The 26,076-nt window shown below is 35.8% G+C and overlaps 1 protein-coding gene across 11 annotated transcripts in view; it reads left to right on the top strand.

The window, feature by feature from the left end:
* The window catches only part of WDR33 (WD repeat domain 33), a 115,704-nt gene that overhangs the window by 68,644 nt on the left and 20,984 nt on the right, over positions 1 to 26,076 (top strand). Inside the window, exon 8 of one of the 11 annotated variants that reach the window (XM_070463961.1) lies at positions 20,269 to 20,333. The exons of 8 other annotated variants lie outside the window; for them this stretch is intronic. In XM_070463961.1, the coding sequence (XP_070320062.1) occupies positions 20,269 to 20,318 (50 nt within the window). In that variant the 3' untranslated portion in view covers positions 20,319 to 20,333. Of the gene's footprint in view, positions 1 to 2,786; positions 10,166 to 18,500; positions 19,296 to 20,268; positions 20,334 to 26,076 lie in introns of those variants that run through there. 2 more of the 11 variants (XM_070463962.1, XM_070463959.1) reach the window with 2 other exon arrangements.

Below are 26,076 nucleotides of genomic sequence, written 5' to 3'. Positions count from 1 at the left end.
CTTTACCAGCTGAGCTATCGGGGAAGCCCAAAGAGTACTAAGGAGATCCAAGAGGCTCCACACCTGGGAGCTCAGTGTTTTACCTGCAGCAGGAACTTCTTACGTGAAACACAAGTGATTTGTCTTACCAGGAGTCTCCTGAGGTGAGAGTAGGTGGTCTTAGTCCTGTAAACCCTACTGATTGCTTTTTAAAAATAAATAGTTTTAACTCTTACTCTTCTGAAATGAAATTTATTGATAATAACCCATACATATAAAACTTTTTAAAAAAAGGCACCAGTGAATATCCAAACAGACTCTGAGAAGAAAAGTCTTTACAGAATGCTCATTAAGGGACATTATTGTTTCCATTGAAAACCAGTGGTTTGGAATAGAAATAGGTCATGCTAAAACAACCCTAGTATTAGAGAATTACCAGAGGGGGAGATAAAGGAATTGTTTCAAACCATAGTCAGTCTTTTGAATTAATCTGTAGGTCATGGTAGATCGTGGCGTTATAGCTGTATGGCTGACTGGTATCTCCAAAAAATTTCATTGGATGTTTGTTATCTGTGAGGCATATATGCAGAAATTGCTGCAAGATCCTTTACTTGGCCTCTCTCCTTTTTAATATGTTTTATTAAAGATGACTTTTGCAAGTTAACAGGTGATTCACAACTATAAGCAGAAATTCTCATCTAGAGAGAATCTCTTGAATCTTACCATATTCAAGAAGATAATGTCATGTTAAATTTAGTGAATAGAAAATTATTGTATAAAATCTTAAATAGAGATAAATGTAAAGTTCTGTATTTAGGTTTTCTGTCTCAATTCTGGAGTTTACTAGATTGGTATATGAGAGTTCATATAAAAATAACCATGGGTTTTAGCTGATAAGTGAATTCTTGAGGTGTCATGCCATCCCTCACTTGTAAAAAATGGATGTTTCAGAATGATGTGTGTGTGTGTGTGTTTAGTCTCTTAAGTCGTGTGCAACTTTTTTGTGACCCCATGGACTGGAGCCCACCAGGCTTCTCTGTCCAAGGGATTTCCCAGGTGATGGGGCATAGCTGTCATGGGAGATGATTAGAATGGAGAAAGATCTGGAAATCATGAGGAAAGGTACAGGGAAATTTAGTATTCATCTTGGATAAAAGAATCTGAAGAAAAAGTTTTGTCATCTTCAAATATTTAAAGGCTTGTATGGGAGTAGGTTTGGATTTATTGTATATAGCTCTAGAATAACGGGGATAGGGAGAAAATTAGGACATCATCATGTGTGCTAAGTCACTTCAGAAGTATCCAGTTCTGCAACCCTAAGGACCCTTTGCCACCTGCTAGGCCCCTCTGTCCGTAGGATTCTCCGGGCAAGTGTACTGGAGTGGGTTGCCATGCCCTCCTCCAGGGAATCTTCCCACCCCCCAGGGATTGAACTTGGATCTCTTACGTTTCCTGCATTGGCAGGCTGTTTCTTTACCAGTAGTGTCACCTGGGAAGCCCTAGGACTTTATATTTGAAGTTAATTATGGAATTTTTTTTTTTTTAGAAGATAAGATAATGGGTTATTATGTAAGCTATTAGGCTTTCCTTTGCTGAGATTTTGCCATGGTTAGCTTTGCCATATGTTAGGGAGATTTTCGAAGGCACTGCTTTTTCAGGTGTATGGCTCTATTTGAAAATAATTAACCTGGATTAGATTGTCTGTTCCTGTAGTTTCTTGTTTTAAGGCAGACCCAAAAGCCTGAAAGTCAAGCATGTGGATACATTCATTATCAAGGGTTAAAATGGGTAGGGTATGTCCCATGAGGAGATATTGCTACTTTGCTCTAAAAATGCTTTTGGTAAGCTTCTGGTAAGACGTTAGATCATTTAATCCTATTGTTTGAAGTAGTAAATGGAGTCTCCAAGCCACCTCATGTTTTAAAAAAATATTTAAAAGTATTTATACTTTTAAATCATTATACATGCGTGTATACAGTAAAGTATACAAATCTTAAGTTTACAGTATGAGTTAGTTTTACATACTTAAACATTCATCTGTAATCACCTCTTAGATCAGGATACAGAGTATTTTCAGCATTCTAGTGATTCCTTCATTCTACTTTTCCGCCTAAGCGTTTTATTAAGTATTTTAGACTGTCAAAGATATTTTCATTAAATTATTTTTCCTTTTTCCCCACTATTTATTTTGTCGATTTCTGGTTTCTGTTATCTCACCTTCTCTTGTACAGCTTTCTTAATTTCCTTTCCTTGATTTGTTTCTGTAGCCTCTTGAAAATGTCTTTTAATTTTTCTGATTTTACTAGTTTTTTGTTTTTACTAATTTTTCATTTACTAGTTTCCTATTACATAACAAAACTTAGTTTATAAAAAGATAGTTTTGTGTAGTACCACAGTCACAGGCTCTGGAATCTGAATGTTGGTCACAGTTTTAGCTGTTAGCAGCTGTGTGAGTCACATTGCTTTGGCATGTTCTCGTGTGTATGATGGGGATTAATAATAGTGCTGACCTTACTAAGTTGTGAGAATTAAATGGGTTAATTCAGAAGAAGCACTTAACTAGTGCCATAACAAGTGTTCAGTGTATGCTGTCTGTCAAGTTTCAAAGCTAATTTCAGAACCTGTTTCCCTAGCTCTGCCTAGTTAAGGACAAAAATGGTTGTTTTAGAAATGTATTTTACTTTTCTTGTTAAATGTTTCTCAACCATTGTCATTGGTGTTTCAGTAGTACAGGTTTTATTTACAGGTCATTCGTAAATAGGAGTACTTGTTTAAATACAGTTGTCGTGATTTTCTAATGTTTTCAGGTATAAAACACTCAGCACTTAGGATTGGGTTTTTAGGATCTCCTATGGAAACACTGAAGGGAGTCCCAGCGGGCTCAATGGTAAAGACTCTGCCTGCCAGTGAAGGAGACACAGAAGACTCAGGTTCAGTCCCTGGGTCAAGGAAGATCCCCTGGAGGAGGAAATAGCAACACACTTCAGTATTATTTCCAGAAGAATCCCATGGACAGAGGAGCCTGGTGAGGTATAGTCTGTGGCATTGCAAAGAGTCAGATGCGACTGAGCACGAACACATGGAAACACTTCAAGATTTTGTTTTGTTAGATGAATTGAGTATCTAATGACTACTCACTGTTCAAGATGCGTGCTGGATTCTTCTGCTGATACACAGCATGATTTTGACATTTAAGCCTCATTTTCAACATTTCCCTAGTTCTTTTATTTCTTCAGATATTTTGTAAATTGGCCTAGTCCCATGGTGAACCAGTTCAGAGTGCTGAATAACTGAAAAATAACTGAAGTTATTCAGTCTTCACAGTTTTTCACATTGCAGTAGAGTGTGGTAATTGGTGTCTAAAGACAGCTTCATCAAGACACCATTTATTTTTCTCTGGGGAAAGGACAGGTTTTTTATGTATTGACCAGATTGGTCATGATTTTAAACTTCAGACTCCACTTAGCAATGTAATAAAGTTGGGCAAGCTAGTGATAGCACTAGTAAAATGTTATTTTTTGGTCATCTTGATGAGTAATGTGACCAGCAGTAAGTTAGAAGTCTTGGGGAAAGAATATTCCACATATTTTTTTGTCACAGTAGACAAAACTTAAATACAGAAACCTAGTATCATCTGCTTGGGCTTCCTGATCATGCTCTGTCCCTGTCCTAGCCAGCTTGGCAGGTGACAGCAGACTGGCTGGGGTAAGGCTTATTTGCTGGGTAGGAGTGAAGTCTTCACACATGGTGGAGCAGATATGGGCCCAGCTGGTAAAGTGAGCAAACAGGATGATGTTACAGGACATATTAGAAGTTAAAGAGCTTTGTGAGTTCCATGATTCATCAGTGTAAATCCTGCTTCTCTCTTGAGGTCGTATAGTACGGTGCTCACTTGTAATGTTCTCTGTAGGCCCTGTGGCGTTCTCTCCCAGCTAGTGCCTGTACTGTGGGCCTTCCCTAGTGACTCAGATGGTAAAGAGTCTGTCCACAGTGTGGGAGTTTGATTTTGATCCCTGCTTTGGGAAGATCCCCTGAAGAAGGAAATGGCAACCCATTCCAGTATTCTTGCCTGGAAAATCCCATGGAACAAGGAGTCTGGTAGGTTACAGTTCGTGGGTTGCAAAAAGTCAGACATGACTGAGCCACTAATGCTGGATACTAGGCCCTGAATGTTTTGAAATACTTCAACCAAAAGTTTGGTGTTTTTAATATTTTACATATTTTTTGTGATGGTCAAATCAGGTCATTTTATTTAGTTCTCAGAGATTTATGGAAACTACTTGATTTACATAGTTTTCACGTGGCTTATTATCAATCTAATTTTTGAGGATTATTTTTAGTTTTACAGATTTAATGTTTTAATATATCATACAAATATAAATCACCAGTGGTGGTCTGGGTAAAAATAAAAGGTTTATTAAAACAATATTCAAGAGTATATGCTAGGCAAGTTATTTGGGTTATTAAATTCTAGCAGAAACATCATTAAATGTTATATAAATGTTACTGTAAATAACCTTTTCAATAAGGTGTTTTAAATGTGGTTTGTTCCTTTATATTTTGGACCACATTTTTTAAAAGGAAAATTTTCTGTCCTCCCACCATGAGGAAATAAGATGATGACACAGTTTTGATTTTGGGAATTGGATATTAGAGATTGAAGCCTGTGGTATTAAAAGACTCACTATGTTTAAGGAGAATTTCAGTCCTGGTGGAGGCTCGCCAAGGACTGTGATAATTGAAAGAGACAAGGCTTGGCACTGTTGTTAAGGTCTAGACTGTAAAAAGAATAGTAGTCAGTATTGTGATGTTTCCTTCATCACCATTTTACAGTCACATTTGAATAAATGTTAAAATCCAATGGGTGAGTAATCCACATTTCTTGAAAGAATTAAATTTAGAAGAGATTTACAGAGGAGGTTGGATTTAGCGGAACAGTCAGCCTTCTTGGATTACTTCTAATACTCTGGTACAAATGTTGGTGAAAGGATATAAAACGAAATAAAATGTAACATTCATATTTACCAATATTCCCTAAACATTGTGGACTCATTTACCATGTAGACTCAAGGGAGTCCACAAGTTTCCTTTTCCTACTGTAAATTACACTGGCATTACATGCTTTTGAACATTTTTTTATTGATATATAGAAGTTGTGGTTTTTAACTGCATGATCCCATCAAATAAGTTTAAATCATTGCTTGTCGTGCTTGTTGAATAACTGGGTTTTCATGCCTTGGAAAAAGTAAATCCGACAAAGGAAATCAGATTTTAACGTATGTAGCACACAAATGGTGTAGCACCACAGTGGTGGTGAAAATGTTTTTTCTCAACCATAATGCCCACATGGTGCATGTTCCTAAGGAATGATGTGCCTTTGGTGACAGTGACTTTCATGTTTGAGATCTCAAGACTGAAGTTCCTGACATGTCTTCTGTGGCCAGGAAGGACACAGTAGACACTTAGGGAACTGCGTGCATTTACCTCTGTCCCCAACCCTAGACATGATAATCTTCCAGTTTTATCTGGAAAGTAAGTAATGGGTGATTTTTTTGTTTGTTTTGGTATATAGGGCTTTTTTTTTTTTTTGAAAAGATTTTATAGTTGACAAATTAAAAGATATTTGCTGTTTTTTTCTTTGATCCAGAAACTTATTTTTTATTATTATTATCTTCAGGTTCTTCAAGACTTAATAGTTTTTAACTTTTGTGTTAAACATATAGTTATGAATAGATTAACTTTAAAATATTTTTTGACAGAATCCTCATTTTAGTGTTTGTAGTAGATTTGTTTCTATTATAGAAGCTTGTTTATTCTAAGTTGGTGGATTCTTGCGAAAATAACATTCAGCTGTGAAGTGAGAGTTTTTCGCACATTTAAAAAAATCTTTCAGTTGAGAAAGTACATATTAAAATCTTCATTTTCTTCTCATAGCTAACTTGTTATCCAGGTTTTCCCAGTAGCTATGATGAGCACTGTTGTTTAAAAAAAGGCAAGCAAGAGTTATTTTCTTTCACCTTTTCCTTATATACTTTTGATTTTATTATTGCTGTGTATTTCTGTGGGATCCTTGGTTTTAAACTACTTTTGAATCTGAATGTACCCAGATACTTGCGAATGCCTCCACTTGAAATGACTCCTGTTAAACTCCTGTTCATTCTCCTAATCAGCTTGGCTAGACGGGTTTCTCCTATGCCTTCTCAGTATGACTGGTAGTAATGCTTTTTGTCTGAATTCTTCAACACATTTTAGCATGGTTTTGATATTAAAAGCAAAATGGAAGAAATCTTACACCAAAATCATCCAAAGTGGCCTTCCTTGTGAATAATGAAATGAGTATTAATAAGCCATGTTTTAGAGTCATTTTATAACCCTAGAAGACTTAGTCTGTTTTTATTCTGCAGTTAGTATTGACAAGTATACCTGCAGTCAGAGACCACCAGAAACATACCTGTAGTTTAACAAGTTGTATTTATTACTCGTCACAGCAAAGAACATAGGCCTTAGGGAATTTGAGGTGTCTCAGTAAGAGGATATTATAAAGATTATATTATAGGCTTTGGACTGGATCATTAGGACAAGGGTTAAAGGATGTGAGGGCTGTCATTCTTTTAGCATAAGAAAGATGTTTGGTATCTTTTGGTTTGTGAGGACCTTATTTTTGTCTCACCTCATGATGATCTCAGAATGACTTAATATAATATAGATGTTTAGTGAGATTGTCCAACAGAACAGAATGGTTTAGCTGTAATTGTCAGATCAGTTTGTAATAACATTGAGGCTTAGTTGTGAGCATCAGATTAGTTCTCAGAGGAAGTGACTGCTCCACCCCACTGCCCCCTGCCTCCCGCCCCCCATAGCTTTTAAGTCCAAGTGGCCTTTCATTATGTAGGAACCAGCTGGGGGAGGCCAAGATTTAATAGCAGTGACATATTGGGTCTGTCACTTAAACAAGCTGCGGTGATACTGACAGGGATATTTTTATAAAACAGCAACTGGGAAGCTTGCCAGTTTTCAGCTGGTTATAAGTAGTCATAGGTTTCCCCCACTATCCTAAAGTAGGACACAGCTTATGAACAGATGTACAGAATAAATCGAGACAAAGCGTGGGTGCTCACGGTTGCAGTGCTCAGCTACCACGGCTTGATGCAGAGGTGCTGAGTGTAGTTCCTGATGAAGGAGCTTGATGGCGCCACTGCTGTGGTTCAGGGAGACCACTCTTCTATATTGGCTTTGCTGCGAAACATGAATGCTTTTGCCTTTTTTGTAAAAGCAGAAATCCTCTTTGGATTTCCTTCTGTTAGCGTTTTTCACAAGTTGAGGGTCTGTTTCTAACCCTGTGTTGCACAGGCCCTATCATGCTGTTTTCCAACAGCATGAGTTTTTAATTAAGGTATGTACACTGTGTTTTTAGGTACACTGCTATTATACACTTAATAGACCACAGTGTGTGTGAGCGTAAGCACTGGGAGACCAGAGGTTCATGTAGTTTGCTTTATTGTGGTGTTCTAGAACCAAACCCACAACATTTCTGAGGTATGCCTGTACTAATGTAGGTCTTTCACAAAAGTGAAGTGCTGTAAAGTGAACTTTGGAAAAGCAGGGGATACCTGTAGTGGGTAAAAACATGTTCATTTTAAGTAAAATGAATAAACTTTTATTAATCTCTCTGGGGATCCTAAGGGTTTACTCTACTAAATTTAGTGTCTCAGGATTAGTTTTTTGTACTTTAGGAGTTCTTTCTTTACATCTGGGAAGAATCAACTGTCTATTTTCTGTATTGTCTGTGTTAATACATAGCCATATACATCAAAGGGATTGTAAAGGTTTTTAAGACTTAACACTGTTTAGAACCTTACAATTAATAATTACAATAATTGTAAAATTCTTTATGAACTCTCAAGGCAAAAATAAAAGGACCATGTTTTTCATAACTCCACTCTAGTCATATTCATCTAAGGTCACTGAAAAGAAAACTATATGAACCTCTTTTTATATTTATTTGTTTATTCATTTCTGTTTTTGTGAGTAATACAAGTGATAGCTGGAGATTTTTGGTTTAAAAGCATCTATTTTAATATCTTCATATATATTCTAAAGTAAGCACTGCCTTATTTTTCTTTGCTCTTCCAAGTCTTTTTTTAAAATATAATTTTTAATTGAAGGATAATTGCTTTATAAAATTTTGTTGTTTTCTGTCAAACATCAACAAGAATCAGCCATAGGTACACCCATGTCCCCTCCGTCCTGAACCTCTCTCCCATCTCCCTCCCCATCCACACTTCTAGATGGTTAGAGAGTTCTTATTTGAGTTCCCTGTAAGCACTGCATTATTATAGTGCATAAAAAAGTATCCCCCTGATTCATGAGGTAGTTCTTACAGATTTGTAAGTTTAAAAGTGGTAACTTTTAAAAACCAGATACTTTAGAACAATTGCTCATGCAAGTCTGGAGATAATCTTTTTAAAATCTGAAGGTCTTCAGAACAAAATTTGCCTCCTAGGAAACTTGCAGAATAGGCTTTTTCTGTTGTATTTTACCTTGAATAATAAACTAAGAGTATTTGCCTTAACACTGAATCGTTTGGTAACACATTTATCATTTGGTAACAGCTTAGTAAGTTTTAATACTGGAAAAGTTAGATTTGTAATTAAGACTTTTTTAAAAGTTTAGAGCACATTTGGATAGTGTTACATGATAAGAGAATTCAAAATGTTTAGCTCCATTAGACAAGACACATTGTAGGTAAACTAGTCTCTTCATGTGATATTACTAGTTCTGCCATTGGTGTATAGAATTTTCCTGTAGATACAAAGAATATAATCACATTTTGTCATTAAAATCTTCATGCTAGCTTTGAATGTTTATGAGAATCTCAAAAACATTTAAGAAAGAATTTAGATCGCAAAACTTTTGACATCTTGATGCTTTTAGTAGAGCAGTGGTAGCATTAAAAATATGGTTGATCTGGACCAAGCTAAGGATGATAACTTTTCAAAATAAGGTTTTTTTCTTAAAGACCATTAAACATCAAAAAATGAGTTTAAAAAAAAAATGTGTTTAATTGTGGTTTTAAACACTCTATAATGAACTATTATTTAGATTTTATTTAATAAGTACAGTAAATAGTTTTGCATGGGAAAGAGTATTCTAGAGTTATCACAGATTTCAAGATTGATAGGGAACTTACTATGGTACCATTTTTAATCTGTGTGTAAGTTACATGTAGATGCCAGAATATATCTCCTTGTAATTTAGGCACAAAGATTTATGATATGTTCTCTTGATTTAAAATAACCTTGATTTAAAGGTTTTATAATTTATCTGGGCAGCATCCCACTTTCATGATCCCCACAAAATTGACTCTTCCTGTTATTTAGTGTAACCAGTAGATTTGCATTTATGTTTTCTTTGTAGCTATCCACCTACCAGAAGTACCAGAATAGTACAAGTATACTATGTCTTTTCATAGTCAATGATGTGTGCAAATCTTATTTGTAATGTATTTTTTTCTATAAAAAACGGAGGGGTAAATTCTCTGGTTTGTGTATTGTTACGTTTAAAATATAGGAGAATATAGTGTAATTGCTATTTCCAGTGGTTAAGGGACAAGGAAGAAGAAATCATTAATGTTACTCAACCTCCTTCTAGTTGTTCCAAATTTCTGGGTATTGTTGCAGTTTCTACTTGGGCAGTCTTTGTTTTTCCTCCAGAGTACCTTAAACATTACTCACTTGAGAGCAGCAGGTCTGGCTTTGAATCCCAGCTCTGCAGCTGGGCAGGTCAGTCTCTTCTGTATGCGTTTCCTCCTCTGTCAAGTGGGGCTGATGACACCTACCTCACAGGGTTGTTGTGAGGGTCCCAGAAGCACACGGCAGGCACTTCTCATGTTGTAGACTTGACGCAAATGTTTGTCGCTTAGATCATGTGTGTACTAGGAAAGGTGGGAAAAGCATGGAGGATGTAAAGAACGTCACAATTTAAGTTAATTTGGTTTACGAGGAGGTTGAAATTGATTAGGAAAGATATTATAAAGGGTTTGTTTATGAGGCGATTACTAGATCAAGAAATGGGATGGGTTATATAAGATTATCCTATTTCGGTAGTGATTCTTAGGTTTAGAAGTGTCATTGATAAAATTAATTGTATTGTAAGCCATATTTAAATAAATAACATTCTACTGAAATGGAAGTATGACTTATTTTTTGAAGCTTTATTTATGTAAGTCCTCATACTTTATTTCCACTGTCATCTTAGAACCACAGCACTACCTTACGGCAGTTGTTCACTTCCATTATTCCCCATGCACTGTCTCCAAAGTCCTGTTCTTTTCCTTTTTTTGGTTGCTTGTTTGGGTTTTGGATAGGTACTACATTTGAATCCTTCCTGAGAATCACTGGGCTTCCCTGGTAACTAAGCTGATAAAAGAATCCGTCTGCAATGCAGGAGACCCCGGTTTGATTCCTGGGTCAGAAAGACCCCCTGGAGAAGGGATAGGCTACCCACTCCAGTATCCTTGGGCTTCTCTGGTGGCTCAGCTGGTAAAGAATCCACCTGCAATGTGGGAGACCTGGGTTTGATCTCTGGGTTGGGAAGATCCCCAGAGAAGGGACCAGCTACCCACTCCAGTATTCTGGCCTAGAGAATTTCATGGACTGTATAGTCCATGGGGTTGCAAAGACTCAGACACGAATCACTAACTGGTTTTTTGAGTTCTGGTTAGGTAAATTTATATTTGGTGAATATATAAAATATACTGAGATATTCCATAGATACAGCAGAATATTTTTTCCCAATCTTATTACTGCTAGGTTTATAATATCTTGAAAAAAATATAAAGGCAAAAAAAATGATACATATCTGTGGTGTGAGTTATTTGAGCATTTTAAATAGACGTTTTACTTTAGATCGAAATCACATTCTCCAGTTTTAGAGATGTTTATATAAGTAGCAATGTTGTCACATTATAAGTCCTTATTCTGTTTTTCTTTGGTCTTTGATTTTCTGCTTTTATTTTTGCATTTTCTGAAAATTAGTAGTAAATGAAAAGTCATTCTTCAAGCACAGTAAGGTTGAGAAACCTTCATTCTGCCACATTACTTTTATTTGTGTTTGGTGTGATGGCTGAAGATGAGAATTAAATACCAGAAACTTGAGAACTGCGTGGTCCCACACTCTTCACCATCACACTGGTCCCGTAGAGGACAGACAGGCAGTGTTGCTGCAGATACCTGCTAACCAACATTTTCTCTCTGGGAAACACTGATGACACGACTTAGTGTGGTTGACTGGCAAAGACATCCATAAACTGTGGTTGTGCATATACACAAATGTGTTCAAAATACAATCAAGAGACTGGAGCCCACTATCAGTATTTACCTTTTAAGAGGTGTCCTCAATAGTTAAAATGGGTTTATGTTGACTTTTCCACATCTTGTCCTGTCACCAGAAAGATTACAAATGATGAATACAAATGCAGGCTGACTTCATAACACTTACTGAACCTACATGTGGATATCATTTGCAACCTTGGCTTCGTTCGCAGCACCATTCCCTAACCAACCAGGCTGAAGACCACATGCAACATTAAGATGCATTTTTTTCATCAGTCATGCATGGCAACAAGTATATTCTGTGTAACACATGGAGGTGAGCTTTGGAGAGAATTGTAATGTCTGGATTCACACATTCCCACCCTGTGCCACATGGAAGCCTGAGATCTGTGATACCTCAGTGTTGGGGGAAGGGAGGGATGGAATGGTAAGGAAAGAACTGGGTGGGATTAATTTTGAAACTTTTCTCTAGAATTTTCCACCTTTTACAAAGGTAATAAAGGTTCATAAAAAGTTCAAGCACTTAGAAGTAAAAAGTCAGTGTCTTATCTCCTCATCTTGAGAGGTAATCACTATTTCATTCATAATTTGGTGTGAATGTTTCCACAACTCATGCATATATAAAAAGTCGTTGAAGAAAAGCTGCTAAAATGAGACTATACTACATGTACTGTTTGACTATTTGCTTTCCTCACAACACAGTATATCATGATCATCTTTTCATGTTGTTACTATTCCAGTCTTCTCAGATAACTGCTCTATAACATTTCATAGCATGTAGCTATCATAGCTTATTTCACCATTATCATTGATAGACATTTAGGAATTGCAAGAAGTTTTCACATAGTTGTGCACCAAGCTTCCTGTACCTTTATGGTTGTTCCCACTTATGTAAATTTTCCTTTATGATAGAATCCTAACAGTAAACTTAATGGATCAGAGTATGAACATTCAAACTTTCTTTTGAAAGATACTTCTGAGATTTCCTCACCATCCTGGAGTCATTAATGATTAACAATGTTATTATGGTCCAGCCAAAAATTATAGATTCTGTAGGCTTAACATTTTAGAAAATTTCTACCATTTAAAAATGTAAGCTTATTTTATTTACATTTGTTTTGGGAGTTCTTTTTTGCCGTGGTTTCTTAATTAGTTCCCTGACCAAGAATAAAACTCACTTGCCCTGTAGTGGAAACTCAGAATCTTAACCAGTGGACTACCAGGGAAGTTCCTAAACTTATTTTATTTATTTATTTTTTCTAAGCTTATTTTAAAAATTTATAAATAAAATGTACATGTAAAATTTTCTCCAGCCCCATAGAGTGATGGAATTTGGACTGTCCTTTTAAACTGTTTATTCCTGTGGTTACCATCAGAATTTAAAATAATACATTTCTTGGTATATCTGTGTGACACAGTACCTGTTTGCTTCCTATCGTGAAAGGTGAAGAATTTCAAGTACTGACACCACCAGTCATGCCTTTGTTATGAATTATGGTTGCTTTGATAGTTTCTCGTATAGCTTTAAACATTCTTAGTTCTTTATTTTTGGGGGCCATCACCTTTACACAACATTCCTTGACTCACCATTTTGTTACCTAAGTAAATCTATGCCCTCAATGTCTTTCTACCTTTTTTTCTTTTATCTGTCTTTATTTAAAAATAAATACTTAAAAAAAAAAAAAAAACACTGCCAAGGATTTAACTACTGAACATGCTAAAAAAAAAAGAAACCAATTAGTAGAATTGTGACTATGAATGATCCTACTGATCTCAGAAACAAATAGTGTTATCAGATTTATAATAAACTGGCAGTTAAAAGTTGTCCTACTTGAATGTCAAGATAAAGTGAGAGTCTGTTTTCTTAACCTTTGTCTTATAAACTGTTAAAATAATGTCATAATTTAGTTTTTCTTAAAATGTCTAATTACTTTTCTTTCTTAATGGCACTACAAGCCTTTATCATAGGAAGTTTTTAAATTCTGTGATGACAGTAAATGTTTTGTTTTTGCTTTTAAGATACTTTTCAACTGGTTCTCTGACTTCTTGCTCTAATTTGGACTGATTGTCTTCTGTGCCTGCAACTGCAGACACAGTGGGATTTCTTTGCCTTTCCTTATTAAGTCCACTCCCTGCCTCCCAGTTTAGTTAAAGATACACTCTGCTCACCACCTTCAGTGCTTGAGAGGTTAATACCAAATTTCTTATGTCTGGAGAGGTCTGTAATTTGCCATCATACTTGACTCATGGTTTGGGTTTCAAATTGTGAATTTGAAATCCTTTTCCCTCAAAATTTTAAAGGCCTCCACTGCTTTCTCTCAGTTCTGCTGATGAGAAGTCATAAGCTATTCCAGTTCTCTTTATTTTGTATGTAACCTGGCTTTCCCTTCTGAATGTTTTTTAAATCATCTCTTTTTCTCTGTTGACTTTTTTCTTTTTTAATTTAAATTTCATTTCTTTCATTCACTTTGATGTGCAATCTCAGATCTTTATTCCATTCAAACCATTTTTGTCTTTCTTTGATTATCATTTCCTATTATCTCTGCTGTCTTAGGGATCTCAGTGATCACCTCTTGGAGCTATCTACCTTGTATTACCTTTTCTTTCATATTTTCTGTTTCTGTCCTTTGCTCTAAGAATTGGGGGATTTCTTCTGTTTTATCTTCCAGAATACAATCTTCATTCATGCCCAATCTGATACTCAACCCTTCTGGTGAAATTTTTATTTTATCCACTGCATGTTTAGTTTCCAAGACCTCCCATTGGTTCTCTGGTGTTTCCACGTTTAATGGTAGTCTGTTCTGTTGTTTATTTGAGATGCATGTACCCTTTCAAACTCTTCACATAGTAATTGAGGTGTGTGTATATGTGGGTTTAGTTTGATTGGTTCTGTTCTTCCTGTTTGTTTTCCCTAGAATCACTTGTTTGTTTCTTTTCCTGGTCTTTCTTCCTGTTTGATTTTTCTCAAATGTCCAGTGATCCTTGGTTGGCCAAATATTTGAATGAAAATTTATGTTGGTTAGTATAAGTTGCAGTCTTTTATTTCTTTTGCAGTTGAGTATGTCGACTTGCCCAAAACACCCCTCTGTCCATAATAGACCTCACTATAGACTGTGTCTGTGCATGCCACGCTCGCGGGTGTATGTGTGGGTAGTGAGCTGGATGGGGAAGAGCAATCTTGGAGTAAACAGGCAGCTAGCACAATAGCCAGAGTGAGTGTGTTGCATTCTGAGATGGAGTACTCAGTGTATTTCACTCTTGGTCGGACGGACCTCTGCTCTTCCCCTCCGCTTTCCTCCTCCTCTCCTGTCTAATCTCCCCTCCCCGTTCTGTCTTTTTCACTTCTCCTTTCTCTTTTCCTCTCTCCGGGGTCATAGTGTGGCACTGGCACAAGCTTTGTGCTTTCCTCTCCAACTTTAAGTCCTGTCTGGGATTTCTTCCCAGACTACCTTTTGCTTTGTTTAGAAAGCCATTGTCTGGCTTTAGTTGAATGCAGCTGTTGTATATAAATGGGAAGGCAGGAGGAGAGTCCTGGACAAGTTGCTCTATAGAGAGTTCTGTAATTACCCTCATTATAGTATCACAGACTTTGTCACTGAGCTATCCCGGAGCCTAGAGCCTTTTTTTTTTTTTAGGCCCCAGCAGCCCATTATGTATTATGGGTTTTGTTTTCTGCTCTGGTTTATTCATCACTGAACCCATCTATTTTTGGAGCATGTCAACATTTACGTTGAATTTTTTTGACATTTTCATAAAGTTTGTGGTCAGTGACAGTCTTGGAATAAGTACATCCGCTGTAAATTTTTTAAAAGTAATTTAGGAAGGAGCTTGGGTACATAATTTTATTTCTTTTATTATCTGTAGTCAAAAGTATTACCTGTTTTCCTTAGTTAATTAAAATATAGTCAAAATAATATAATAAAGGCAATGATGACTTCAATTTTGTAGGTCTTCCAGTTCTGAGAGAATAATGGCGTTAGATCAAGTCTAATACTTAGGTTGGGTATTGGTAATTAGAACTCATGGGTTATTTGAAGACTGAAATTTAGCAAAATCTTAAGAAGTCTGACTTTTGGGAAGTACTTTCAAATGGAACCATTTTCTGCTTTCCCATACTCTGTCCATGGTAGTGACAGGTCTTGCTGAACAACTAGCTCTACATGGAAATCTCTGTCTTTGTGGTGAGCTTTTTCCAGGCAGAGATTGGATCAAGATAAGAATCCTTATAATTTGACTATTCAAAATGTGTGCGAGGCATGGTGCTAAGTGCTTCATACATTTCGTTTCATTCTTGAAACTGCCCCCAATAATTGAGTAATCCATTTTACACATGAAAATATTAAGGTTTAGCAAGGTTATGTAAATTATATAAGGCCAGAACTGGTAAATGACATCTGAGGTTTAAACAGATGGTTTACTACAAATCTTTTTACTATTAACCGTTGTATAGTACATGAACACTAAACATAGTACCTACATAAATTATATTTAATATATCCTTGATTCCAAATAAAACTTTCTGACACTGTACCTGTGGGCCTCTTGGACAAATCTCATTTTATCGCTTGATTATTTCTTCCAGAGGGAAGTAAATATAGTAGATTGTACATGAAGTTGAGAATCCGTATGATTCACTCTTGACACTGCTCAGAGAGGGAGGCAAAATAAAACATTGATCTGTTGTTTTCCCCAAGAACACTCTTTTGTTTTGTTTGTTTTTGAACTCTGGGCTTTTCATCATTCATTCAACAAAGTACAAGTTAGCAAATTTTAAACACCTCCATGAGGAGATCATGGTGTTCTTTATAATATGTTACATTTAATTTGAGCTGTTTTGGATTTTCACATTTCCTAATAAGCATTACTTGGTTTCCACATTTCTGGAATAGTTATTTTTTTTAAATTTCTGAGATCTATGTGTGAAAATCTGAAAATTTATTATATGTCTTCATTTATAGTGAGTCTTTTGCTAGATACAGAATTCTGGATTCCAAGCTCTCCCCCATTCCCCCTGGTGTGCCCCCCCCCGCATTTTATCACTAAAAAAGACTTTGTTTCTGTGTCTTTTTGCTGCCAGTGTTTTGATGAGAAGTTTTACGGTAGTTGTGGAATGGCCCTCAATTGGGATTTATCTGATACTTTTCTCATGACTGATTTTGGTGTGGTATTCTGGAATTTGGGGAGGAAGATCACAGAGGTAAAGTGCCATTTATGTCACATCAGAATATGAGGTGTATACTGTCAGCATGACTTAATGTTGACTTTGATCACCATGTTGAAGCAGTGTCTGTGAGTTTTCCAGTGTAAGGCGACTTCTTTCCCCCTTCTACATCCAGTTCTCTTTGAAAGGAAGTCATGAAGCACAGCCCACATCTTAAGAATTGGGAATTATGCTCCACATCCTTGAGGGTGAACCTAAGTTGTTTGGAATTTTCATGTGAGTGATTCAGCTGCTCTCCTCCTCTTATTTATATCACCATGAACTAATGGATATTTTATTAGAATATGTTTTCATTATGATGGAAACTAGGTAATAGGACCAGGCTTACAGTTGAGGTTTTCTCCATTATCTTTTTTCTGCTTTGAAATAGAAATGAAAATGATGATCAAGATCCAATTGGGGTGTACGGCTGTATCTGAATTTCTTTTGTAGAAAAAATTCTTAGTTATAGCTAGAAATTACACAACCTGCAGGGAATCATATGGTATACACTTATCCCAGCAGTATTTAGGGGTTCACATAACCTTTTTGCTTTGATCTAGATAAATTTCTTTAACTTTGCCATTGTTACCTTCCTTTCTTCCAAGGCATGGGTAGTAGTAGATGGGCGGAATTATATAGGGAACCACATTTACCAAAAGTGTACAGATGTTCCCAAAAGGATTCTGGCAAAACTCAAGAGATTCAGAGTACAGTTGATACTGTGTGTGGCTAGGATTGCCCACCTGGGGTTAATAAACTGTACTTTGACCTGGATTATGTGTTGCTCTTATCTATCTAAACTTTCAACTTAAAAAAAAATGGTCTCTTTAATATGTCCAGCTGGGTGAATCATAGTTTTACCTGTTTTCAGAAGGAAAGCTTACCTTTGAAGTACCCAAAAGTATCATTGTAAATGGTTTTGTTTTTTCTTCTTTAGTAGGAGCTTCAGTTAGGAGTTCTCTTTGTTCTTGGCCAAGGTATCTTCTGGCGCTAATAGCTTTATTATTAATGTTGCATAGGACTGCTCTTTCTGGTAGTCCTATTGATTCTTTTAAAGTTTTTTTTTTTTCTTTTTTTGCATTTTCTTTCTGATTTTTCAAGCAATGACTGTGTGCTTTTTTCTTGACCATTTAAAAGAATATTGTACCATCTGTATATTACTATTGAATTATTTATGTGCATAGAAATGTTTACTAGAGAACCTTTGACTAGCTAATTACACACAGACACACACACACACCAGTGTACCCTTTCTTATAAAGGACTTCACTGCTGGTTTCTGCGCTGTGTGAGACACTGGTTGTCTCCCATCTTGGACAAATAAATGGCTGAAGTGCTTTGTAATATTTATTGTTAACAGTCATCAATGGGGGAGTATATCAGCAATGAGGCTGAAAGAATATTTGGTTGTTGCATCCTTCCCTTTAATCTTCTTTGATAAATATTCTCCAAAATAGCCTTGTATTTTTTGAATACTTTAAATTTTTAATTGAACTTAAATTATGCATTTAGTCATATATTCTTTTTTTTTCCTGCATTTTGCCAGAAGTAGTTACATGGCATTAATCTTATGTATGTTTGATTTCAATTTTTAATGTACTTGACAATTTCTTTTAGGTCAGCTTTTGTCAGTACTATGTAAACACATGGTACAAATGTACAGAAACCATTTTCCTTGCATATGCAAATTAAATATGTAAGTTAAGTAGAAGGTTGGCAAATTTATGATATATCTACTTCCTATTCCATATGAGTTTTTCTGTTTGTATACTCGATGCTCTTCTAACACTGTATCTTCGACAGTTTTTTATAACCTGATAAACACTTCTGTGTTACCACTCAGCTCTGTCAAACCCTTTTCTTTTGGCTTACATATTTATGAATTTTAAAAAGTACACATTACAGATATGGTTAAAGGGCCTTTTACTTGTTCCTCTCCTGCTCCTAAACTGTCTACTGACCTGAATTTACATTCATCATTTCAGCTAGCATTTCAGAATTTTGCAGATTGGTCTTTTGAGGGACTTGGAAGTATTCTGAGGAAGAAAGACTCACGGTCACATTCTCACCTACAGATGTGTCATATACATTGAAAGCCTTGTAAGGCCCTCAGACATGGAAAGAAACTTGTCAAATTTTTAAAATTCAGCATTGCCCAGCTATTTGACCAAAGAAACCCTTCACCCATGATTCTGTGCACTGTTGTTGCTTAGAAAATGTTTTGTGTAAGCACTGCCTAGAGGTGTACACTTTCCAAAATTTACTTTCCGTTTAATTTTATAGTTCTTTTTACTAATGTACCTTTCTGGATTTAAATGACAAAGATAGTAATTACTCTCAATTGATGTTCAGTGTTGGATCAAGTTTAAAATCATACAAAAAAGGAAGGTAAAAGTGCTAATAAATTGCATATTCATTGACCAATGTACAGGTAACTTAATGTTCCTTAATTTTAAAAATTCTTAATTCTGCTTATCTGCTGAAATATCTGGCTATGGACCATGGCTACACATTCCCTTTGCCTTAAACTAATCTGTTATATTTTCTGTTCTTGTGGCTGAAAGTAGCTTGAGTTTGTTGTTAATGTTTGACACACTTTCTTGAATAGCAGTTCTTCAACTGTTAATGTTGTACAAAGTGGTACTTGAATTTTGTTTGCTTTTTTCCTTCCTGTATTAGAAAATCTTGGTGCTTTTTGTAAGCTATGTATGAAAGAAAACTTAAGATTTGTTCATATAATGATCTGATCCAGGAAAAATAAAATGGGAAAATGGACACTATTTCTGACCTTCAAATAAAATTCTGTATCTTGCTTTTCAGACTGTTCACCAAGCCTTGGGACATATGCTCTGCCTTAAGGCAGGGCTGTTTACCCATGTGGGCTGACAGGTCCCTGAGGGTCTGGTGAGGCTGTGGAGGAGAGATGAGGTTCTTGAAAAATGCACAGGGGCACTAAGTTCACGTACAGTTTCACAGAGGCCAGGGAACCTCCGGGAAGGGAAGATCCAAAACAGACCTTGTTCCTTTGTTGGCTTCTGGCCTTCACTGCCAGAGAAGGCAGTGGTGCCCCACTCCAGTACTCTTGCCTGGAAAATCCCAGGGACGGAGGAGCCTGGGAGGCTGCAGTCCAAGGGGTCGCTAAGAGTCAGAGATGACTGAGCAACTTCATTTTCACTTCTCACTTTCATGCACTGGAGAAGGAGATGGCAACCCACTCCAGTGTTCTTGCCTGGAGAATCCCAGGGACGGGGGAGCCTGGTGGGCTACCATCTATGGGTTAGCACAGAGTGGGACACGACTGAAGCGACTTAGCAGCAGCAGCAGCAGCAGCCTTCACTGCACTATACTATATGATTCTGGGATAGGAAATTATTAATAAACAGGAAGGCTCCAGTTTCTACAAAAATAAGCCTAGAGCTGTTCACCACATAGCTCAGGACATCTATCCTGTTATTCCTAAAATTTTAGGATTTATTGAGGAGTCTCTGCATTATATTTCTTGGATAGCCTTTAAAAAAAATAACATCTAAACATTTTATCATTAGGAAAAATTTTTTTTCCTGCATTCTGCACCTTATTTCAGGATAGTTATGTAACATTTATTTTAAAAGGTTTTCTGTTTGTTTTGTGGACAGCTATCTCTAAAAAACCTGTATTAGTTTTTGCTGCCTTAATTTCCGTCTATATTCAGAAAACTTTTTTAAGCATTAACTTTCTTGAAAGTTTTTGTGCCTAAACTTTGTGGTTCCACAGATACTTCCCCAGAGTTCAGTTCTGTTTCGTGTGCTGATCACCTGCTTTAGAGGTTGAGCACCCGTAGTAGGAGCCCAGTAAGTACTGTTGAGCACCTTTATTTTGAATTAGTGAACAAGTGAAAGATAGATGAATGTGTGAAAGAATAATCAGGTGGAGTAAGTAAAATTATTGTTAATCTCCCCATTCAGCATAAATTCTAATCACAATTAATGGTTGCTTTTTGCAAACAAGTATTATGAAGTAATAAGCTAAACAATTCTGGATGTCAGACACTGGTTAATCCACAAAGCAAATGCCACCTGTGTCCCAGAAATGCTAATTCTGTCACTATTCATTTAGCTAGGATCTGGAAGGATTGTTTAGCTACCAAAGAAATGATGCAGAACTCACTGCCCTCAAAACTTAAGTTCTGAGAGTAACCCAGTATGATTAGATTAATTTGGAATTTCTTTGGGTGGAGTTGGGTCATGATTGCCACATTTAATAGGACCTTGCTCTTCAAGGTCAGTGTGATTACTTCTCAGTTAAAAGTAATTCTTATTTTGGTGTTTAGGTTTCACCCATAAATTCTTTCCATATTTTCAAGATGGAAAGGTATTTAGAAGTTTTCCTTCTGCACCCTCCTCAGTTACATTTGTGCAAGCAAAATTTGAGAAACAATAGAAACTCTTTGCCTCTTTATTTGGATGTTTTATATTTAGTGAGATGAAGGGAAGATTGGAAATGGGAAGGAGGCAGTCCTGGCTACCAGTGGTCAGTGGACTACCCCAAATAGGCCTCAGTTTTCTCATGTAAAACTTGTACAAGACTTTATAACTTTGCAGGTCTTCACTAGCTCAAGTATTGATTGAAGATAATTTTTTGTTGTTGCTGTTCATTTTATAACTGAGATAGTAAATAAAAATGTGATTATGGAGATTAAAGAAGAAAATTTTTTAAAAATGACTGATTACAGTCTAAATCATTGTTGTCCAATAGGACTTCCTGTGATGATGGAAATATTCTATATTTATGCTTCCAATATGCTAGTCATTAGTCACATGGGGCTGTTGAGCACTTGAAATGTTGGTAGTGTGACTGAGGGACCTAATTTTTAATCTAAATTAAAACATTTAAATAGCCACATGTGGCTAATAGCTACTATGTTGAACAGTGCAGGTTAAATTCTTAAGTATTTATAAGCATTCAGGAGTCTCACATGCAGATTTATCATGACAGTCTTATATTTCATTTGATGAGTTGCAACTGGGATATATTAGAATTTGTCAGTTGTACCTCCAAGTATCAATATTGAAATCTTTCTTCAAACACAGCCCCCATTTCTAGTTGCTGTCAAATACAGCCAAGCTGGGCTTCCTTGGTGTCTCAACTATAATGTGGGAGACCTGACTTCAATCCCTGGGTCAGGAAGATCCCCTGGAGAAGGGAATGGCTACCTGCTCCAGTATTCTGGCCTGGAGAAGTCCTGAGCAGAGAAGGCTGGCGGGCTACAGTCTGTGTGGTTGCAAAAAGTTGGATATGGCTGAGCGACTAACACTACTACTGCTACTACAACCAAGATACTTCTTACCTTTCTCAGGGATTCTAGAGTTTTTATTTGGCAACCATGTGCCTGCATCACTGGGTTCTTAACGCTCTGCCATCCTAATGATGATTGTATGTGTTTATTACAGTCTACCTGTTGACTCCTGTCCATCCCCTACAGGTCTGCACACTGTTCCTTTATAGTATATGGAGCAGGTTTGGTGTTGTTAAGAGTTTTATCTTTGTATTTTTTATGAGCCTAAACCTGAAACATTTAAATGTCACTTTAAAAAATACTTGGTCTTTCATTGTCAAGAAGTTTTTAGTCCTAAAATCTTGAGCCATTAGCAAGATGTTTTTACTACTAAAATATCTAGGTCACTAGGCCAATAAAAAGTTGTCATGTGGATGTATTAATTGCTTTAGCATTAAAAATACTGCATTCTTGAAATTTCCATGTTTGCGGATAACAAAGCACTTTGAATGATTCTGTCCTGAAATTCTGGATCTTTGAAATGATAAAAATTATTGTAAAGGCATTCTGTAGGGATAATGGTTGAAATTGATAAGCCTTGTGTTTGGGACTCAAGTCATTTTTCCATGAGATAATAATTTATATAAGGTTAAGTTTTTATATATGGCATGCCAGGTCACAAAACCTTTAATATCTTTGAACTTAATTCAGTCATACCAAGTCCAAAAGCTTTCAATGAAAACTTGCATTCCCACTGAGGCTCTGAAGTGTATCTCCCTGGGACCCCAGGCACTGGTTAGTTATGTACTGGCAAACACAGGCGCTAACTGGTGTCAGTCAGTCCCTTGAGTTTTGAATAGAAGGAAATCAGAAGCAGTTGCTGTTATACAAAGTAATAAAAGCACGTGTTGGAAATTTCAATCAGTATAAAAGAGTAAATTGCTTCTTAAACCCATACCATTTCTTCTCCCTGAACTGTTAATAGCTTATGTTTTCTTCTTTACAAATGGAGCTAAATTACACCTTGCTTTTCTGCTTAAGATTTTAGAAATCAGGTTTATACCCTGTTTAGGTGTACAGTTCTATGAATTTTAACAAATATATGCACGATAACATATGCATGATCAAGATATATAACATTTTTGTCCCTCCAAAAAGTTCCTTCCCACTGCTTCATTTTTTGTAACCACCACCATAATCAAGATATAAAGTCTGTCACTTAAACATTTCCTCTTTCAGTTCCAACCTCAATTTTAATAGTTGTATTGTATTCAGTTATATTGATGTACCTAAATTTTTCTAAATAGCCCCTCATTGATATAGATTGTTTCCAGTTTTATAATTCAAATAAGGTCCAATAAATACCTTTAAATATAAATCTTGGTGTGCTTTTTACAGCTGCAAACATATGGTAGATTCCTACCAGAGGGATTACAGAATTAAAGGCTGTAAGCATATAACATTTTGATTGGGCCAAAAGCCCCTGGAAAGTTGTGCTAATTTCCTTTTCAACCAGTTGTGTATAAAGTGTCTATAACTCATTAACAGAATCCTCCTGCCAATGCAGGAGACATGGGTTTGATCCCTGGGTCAGGAAGATCCCCTGGAGAAGGAAATGGCAACTCACTCCAGTATTCTTGCCTGGGAAATCCCATGGACAGAGGAGCCTGGAGAGCTAGTCTGTGGGATTGCAAAGAATCGAACACAACCTAGTGACTAAACTATATTAACACTGTCACCAAAATTAATTTTTGCCAATTTAATGGATAAGATATTACCTAGCAAAGTCGCTTGCATTTTTTTCCCCATTTTAAAAGCACATCAGAAAGTTCATACACGCAGAATCTACCCATGTTATTTATGACTTAAACCACAATATTTTAGGAATTGTAGATAGAAAAATCTTACCTTTATTCTCACAATTTCCCATATAATTTTCCTTTCCTTCTTATCTGTATGTACATTTTTATAATAATTATTTATGTGCATTTTTATAATCATCCTTACAGCATATGCACAGTTTGTGCATGTATTGTTTGCTTTTTAAAAGTCCACTTTATTTCATGAGCATTTTTCTTTGTTCCTAGAAGCTTCATTGCAGTTGTAGTATATTTCTTCTGTTTTGGGACTGTGGCACAGTTGATTTAGTCATTCCACTTATAAACTATTTTATACTTTTTTACTATTAACAAGGCTTCAAATACCATATTTTGAAAATAAGTTTGAAAAAATCCTTTAAAATTATTTTCTTGGGATAAATTTCTACTTGTTTGATTCTTCTGGATCTAAATGTGTCATATTGACAGGAGAGGGTAGAATTTCATTATTCGAAGTAGTTTTTGTCTCTTCATTGGGAATTCAGTAACTTTTTTTCCTGGAGAAGGAATCAGTTGTATATTAGTTTCCTTCTATGCCGGCTCAATTATTTATTTTCTTCTTTTTCATGAAAAATTATGAAAATGACTTATGCTACTTGTAAAGATTTCATAGAGGTAATCAATCCATTAAGTAAATTAAAATTTTAATTGAATTTTTTTTCTGAAGATCATTTGTTTTCAATATTTTCAAATTACCAAATAATATACAGTGAACTGTCCTTACCCTTGTTCTCTCAGTATCCAGTTCTCATTCTTTGTGGCAGTTAATATTATCAGATTCTTGAATAGTCTTTCAGACATATTTTATGCATTTTTGAGCAAATTTATGTGTGTCCTCTGTGTATGTTTGTGTCTCTCTATTTAAGCCACAAATGTCAGCAAGCTACACATACTTTTTGTACATATTCTCTTAGATTAGTTGTATTTATTTTTTTAAGTAGATAATATATGTACATTTTTCAAAGATAAAATAATTACATAGCCCCTCTTGTATTTCAGTACCCTGTCTGAAATACACCATCCTTTGGTGAGTCTTTCTGCACAGAAAAACAAATATTCAGTAGGAAGGTGCATATTTTTGTTTTCCTCTGTAACTGTCAAACTGGCCTTTCACATGTAATAAGGCAGTATGTAATAGGTGACAAGAGCAGTGGCTTGGGGGTCAGCTTGCTGCACTCATATATCTGCTCTGCTCATATATATCAAGTGTATAATTTGGGGCAAGTTAGTTAGCCTATCTGTGCTTTGTAATCAGATGTAAAATTATGACTCAGTGAGAAGGAAATGGCAACCTACTCCAGTATTCTTGCCTGGAGAATCCCATGGATGGAGGAGCCTGGTGGGCTACAGTCAGTGGGATCAGAGAGAGTTGGATACGACTGAAGTGACTGAGCAATACATACTTTGCTTAGAATAGTACCACACACATAAGGAGTATATGTGTTTGCTAGTGGTATTATTTTTATTATTAGGGACAGTGACCAATAAAATAATATTCAATCAGTCCAGATCAATTTGACTTATATTAGTTATATATATGAATATGAGTAAGTTCATTTAAAAAAAAAGGATGAATGGGATTTCTCACTTGTTTGAATTCTATTTAAATATTTTAGAAAACTTCCAAAAACAAAAGTAAAGCAACTAAAATATACTTTGCTGTTCCTTTCTTATGGGTTGATAGGGTTTTTTTGTTTTTTGGGTTTTTTTTTGGTTTGTTTTTGCATATACGTTTTTAAACAGATATACTTTCTTTATGTAGTAAAAGTGTCTTAGAGAAAGTGAGGTAGAGGTGACTGCTGAGAATATGAACTTTTTTTGCACAGTGCATCACATTTTAAAAAATGCTTTTTCATGTGCTTTCTACTCAAATTTGGTAAAAATACATATCTATACAATATTTAATTTTAGGTGATAGTGACCCATAAAGTTTTGAAATTCTCTGGCCATATCTTTTAAGGATAAAATTGTTAATGACATTTAAAGTTCTTAAGGCAAACAAGGGTCTGGGAGCTTGAATTATATTTCTATCCAATTTTTCCATCCTCAGTTCTTAATAAAAAAAATTAAGGGAACAACAAAACCTCTTTTCCTTTTCTGTTTGTTGGTTACAAAATAATATATATTTATTGTAGGAAATATAAAAGCAGAAGACAGAGAAATAATTACCTTGAAATTACTATTCAGTTTAATATTGTAACAGCTTGGTATCTAGGCTTCTTGCCTTTTTTCTCTATGTAGTTGTGCACACAGAGTCCCTCATGTTATTAATTTGTTTGCCTTCTACAGTGATGGCATCAGGAATGCTATACACAGTTTTTTTTTTTTTTAAATAAACTTAGTATCATGATCATTTTAACCATGCTGTTATCTATAAAATCATTTATAATAGGTGTATCATATTCCATTGAGCACATATGCCATACTGAA

This window comes from Odocoileus virginianus, unplaced genomic scaffold (genome assembly GCF_023699985.2).
Source record: "Odocoileus virginianus isolate 20LAN1187 ecotype Illinois unplaced genomic scaffold, Ovbor_1.2 Unplaced_Contig_10, whole genome shotgun sequence".
In the NCBI taxonomy this organism is placed as follows: domain Eukaryota; kingdom Metazoa; phylum Chordata; class Mammalia; order Artiodactyla; family Cervidae; genus Odocoileus; species Odocoileus virginianus.
Note: the sequence above shows the minus strand (reverse complement) of the source record. Positions and strands in the feature narration are given on the sequence as shown.